Below are 3,550 nucleotides of genomic sequence, written 5' to 3'. Positions count from 1 at the left end.
CGGGGGGGCGGGAGCAGGAGCCCCGGGGAAGGTACAGGGGGTGTGGGAGGCACCCGCAGGGCCCTGCGGCTGCAGCACATCGCGTGGTCGGGGGGCAGGGCCCGGTTTCCACCTCAGCGCTGCCCGGCCCGAGTGCCGGGGATGAGGCCTCTGCCGCCCCTCCGGGCAGCCCGGGCCGGGCTCACCGCCCTCCGTGTGAAACGGTGCTTCCTTGTCTCTAGTTTCGGTCCAGCCTCGTTCATTTTCAGTTATCACTCGCCCTATCACCTGCTGAAAAGTTTGCTCCTCTTTTTAAGCCCCCTCGCAGTGCTGAAAGGCCCCAGTAAGGTCTGTCTGGAGCCTTCTCCAGGCCGAATAACCCAGAGCCTCTCACCTTGTCTCACAGCAGAGGTTTTCCATCCCTCTGATCACTTTTCACTAGACCCTCTCCAGCAGGTCCGTGTCTCTCTGGTGCTGAGGACTCCAGAACTGGACACGCTGCTCCAAAACCTGGCAGCCAGCAGCCTTGTTTGTTCAGTGGGCACGTTCTGCCCATCACCGTGCTGCTGCAGAGCCCGTTTTCACCCACATACCCTGCATGCTGCAAGAATAAAACACTCCCAAAACAAGAAAACCCACAACCCACCCCCATAATACCATGCTCTTCATGAAGAGCAATCTCTGTGTGGTGTAAGTTTTGATTATTACTGAAAAAAAACAAACAACAAACAAACAACAAAAAGCTTTGTAAAACCAGGACAGGTGACAGCATTTGTTGTGTGTGAGCTGGGAGAGCACAAGGGGTGCAGCCACAGCCCCTGTGGGGCAGGGGGCCCCCAGCTCTGTGGACAATGCCAGCCTTTATTGGGACAAGTCAGATGGAAAGACTGGGAAACTGCCAGCTGGAACCCATTAACTAAAATATTTGCCTTAATGTGCAGAACTGACTCTCCCTCCCCAGGCTCAGAGCACTGACAGTATTTACACAGCTGTTTAAAAACACCCAGAGGGTTCCTGCCCTTTGTCTGGTGAAACATGACAATGATTCTCTGCAAACTTGACCAAATCCCAGATATTTGCCAATGAAGCCTCATTACTGTATTTTTCAGCAATGTGGTTAATAAAGTGGGGCTGAAAGATGCCTGTGGCATTCCTTGGCTGGCTGCTGGGCTGACAGGGACACCTTTGCCCCTCTTCTCCTGCCAGAGCTTGGCTTTCCTCTCTCCTGCTCTCTGGAAAAGGAACAACTGGTCTTGCCCTGCAAATGTACCTACACATTGAGTTTAAGGTCATCCATGGAGGGAAAAAAAAAAAGACTGATACTAAAATTGAAGGCCATTTTATTGTGATAGCAAATACTAAAATAAAAAGGCTTTTAACTCCATACACAAGACTGTTTCCAAAAGCCACTCTCAGGTACCAGCCTTGCCACAAACCTGTGTTTTCTTTATTAGACAGTTGTTTTATAACTCAGCTCCTCATGTCAAGATTTCAAGAGCTTTGGACAAAATCTCAGTCAAAGAGAGCTGGAATAAAGATTTACAGGTAGTGACACACCTAATCTGGAAGATGAAGGAAATTATACATATAATGAAAAACCTGAATGAAAACAATAGATTCTGGCTGGTAAGATTTCAACTTTGTCTTTGCTTTTTGTACTCTCACACTTTAACTAAATTACAGGAATACTTTAACAGTAATGTTTTCAATTAAAAAAAAATCATTAAGACCTATTTATTACAAACCATTTTCTTACCATGCATGAACATAGTTTATAATACCACTTTCATTTATTTAGGTCTTTTTATTCATGAAAAACACTTACATAAAAAGGAGTTTGTAGTTATTAATGGAAATGTCTAACATTGCCAAACAAGATCATCCTCAAAGGCTTAGGTACCATTTATGTCCCTGCTCTTCCTTGCTCAGAAAAGTCAGTAATATCACAGCTTAGAGCTACTGCTGCCATTTTTCCACTGCTGTGCTCCCCCCTGCACTGCACAGTTGGCTCCTGTTTTCCAACATAATACAAAGGAGGAACGTCCCTTGGCTCCTGTTTTCTAACATCTACAAAGATGAGACACAGGAGATGGGACTTGTCTCCAGCAGGAACTGATGCTTGTCCTCCTAAGTCTCAACAAGTCTCTCTCTTAACAAGGAGAAGAAAACTAATAAAAAGACTGGAACCAACAGCTCCAATTAAGCAGATTTGCATCTTAGTGTGATTGCCTTGTTAAAGGTTAATGCATGTGTGAGACACTGACAAGTGACACCAAGTGTTTGGGACACAGGATTGTAAAGGCAACGTGCTGGTCTCTGACAGCTCAGCACTCACCCTTGCATCATCTCCCATTAGTGTGCTGGCTGCAAATTAGCACTGTAGTTAATAGAGAGGCTCTCCTGACAAGTGGCAGATGGATTGGGGAAGGAAAAACTGTTCTCTTCAGGCCTGGACTTTTGTCTTTAATACTAGGTAAAGTTTTGCTTGTGTACAAGACAAATCCTTGTTACTTTTTGCAGCTGGTATGTGGGGAATTGATCAGTGTTGCTGTTAATATGTCACACATTCCACAGCATCCTTCTGAGCACAGAAAAAAAAAATTTCTTGGGACAGGCCAGACTATTTTCTTTGCACTTTGCCTTTTCACTATGATGTTGTGTGTGCTTTGCTACTAGGAAAACTTCAATGCACAAGGTCTACTCAGAAAAAAAACAAACCCAAAATGAAAACTTGGTTCTGTTTGTTTCAGTTTACCTGCCTAAATGTCTTCTTGAGGAAGACACTGTAAACATTTAGTCCAGTTGCTCTTGCAGAGTCAGGTAATAAACTGCACTGACCCTGGTAATATCATTCCAGCAGCTACTTGCCAGGAAAGCTTTTTGCAAAGTCAGGGTCCCTGAGACAAAAATTCTTTTCTCCCCAGTTTCTCTAGCTCTGATGGCTGTGACCAGAACCAGGCTTCCACTCTGGTCTCGCTGGACATCCATGTCCAGGGCACTGCCCCCACCTCCCACCCAGCAGGTACCCTGCTGCCAAAAACTCTTAAACCACACCCTCTCCAAATATGACAATGGAAAACAAAGCAGTGTTAGGATGCAGAAAATGAACAGTCTGGGGCACTACCTGTGACACAGTCTGAGGCTTCAGTCCCTCCCCACTCACTAGGTAACCTGCAGGGTTGCAGCTGAACTTGTGGAACTTGCTGCCCCCTCCCAGGCAAACCAGGGGATGCTGCTTTTGTGCATTTGTTCAGGAAGGGCCTGGAGTGTGGACACAGCCTCTGGGACTGTCTCACATCCCAGGCAATAACCTGCCTGGGCCTTCACACACATGTAGTGTACAAAAGTCTAGCACCTTTTTTTTTTTTTTTTTCTTTTTTTAAAGGGGTATGAAATAAAAGTACTGGAATTTCCAATAGGGAAAAAACAACCACCAAAACCAAAATGAGTTGTAGCAGCAATTCCCTTACCTTCAAAACTTCAATATGTCTTTACTGCTAATTGCTACAAACCATCTCAACCCAAAATCAACTAAGTGCCCCTCTAAGCTGGCTGCAGAACAGTCTAGGTA

The 3,550-nt window shown here is 45.6% G+C and overlaps 1 protein-coding gene across 1 annotated transcript in view; it reads right to left on the bottom strand.

Annotated features, from left to right (window-relative positions):
* Positions 1-2,967, bottom strand: part of PROSC (proline synthetase co-transcribed homolog (bacterial)) — a 6,786-nt gene extending 3,819 nt beyond the window's left edge. Inside the window, exons 1-2 of the mRNA XM_009993250.1 lie at positions 2,818-2,967; positions 332-366 (exon numbers count right to left, since the gene is read on the bottom strand). Coding sequence (XP_009991552.1) covers positions 332-366; positions 2,818-2,967 — 185 coding nt within the window. The remainder of the gene's footprint in view (positions 1-331; positions 367-2,817) is intronic.
* Positions 2,968-3,550: the final 583 nt, after the last annotated feature.

The sequence above is a fragment of the Chaetura pelagica genome, unplaced genomic scaffold, assembly GCF_000747805.2.
Source record: "Chaetura pelagica isolate M959 unplaced genomic scaffold, ChaPel_1.0 scaffold302, whole genome shotgun sequence".
Lineage (NCBI taxonomy): Eukaryota > Metazoa > Chordata > Aves > Apodiformes > Apodidae > Chaetura > Chaetura pelagica.
The sequence above is the reverse complement of the archived record's forward strand: the minus strand, read 5'-3'. Positions and strand labels throughout refer to the sequence as shown.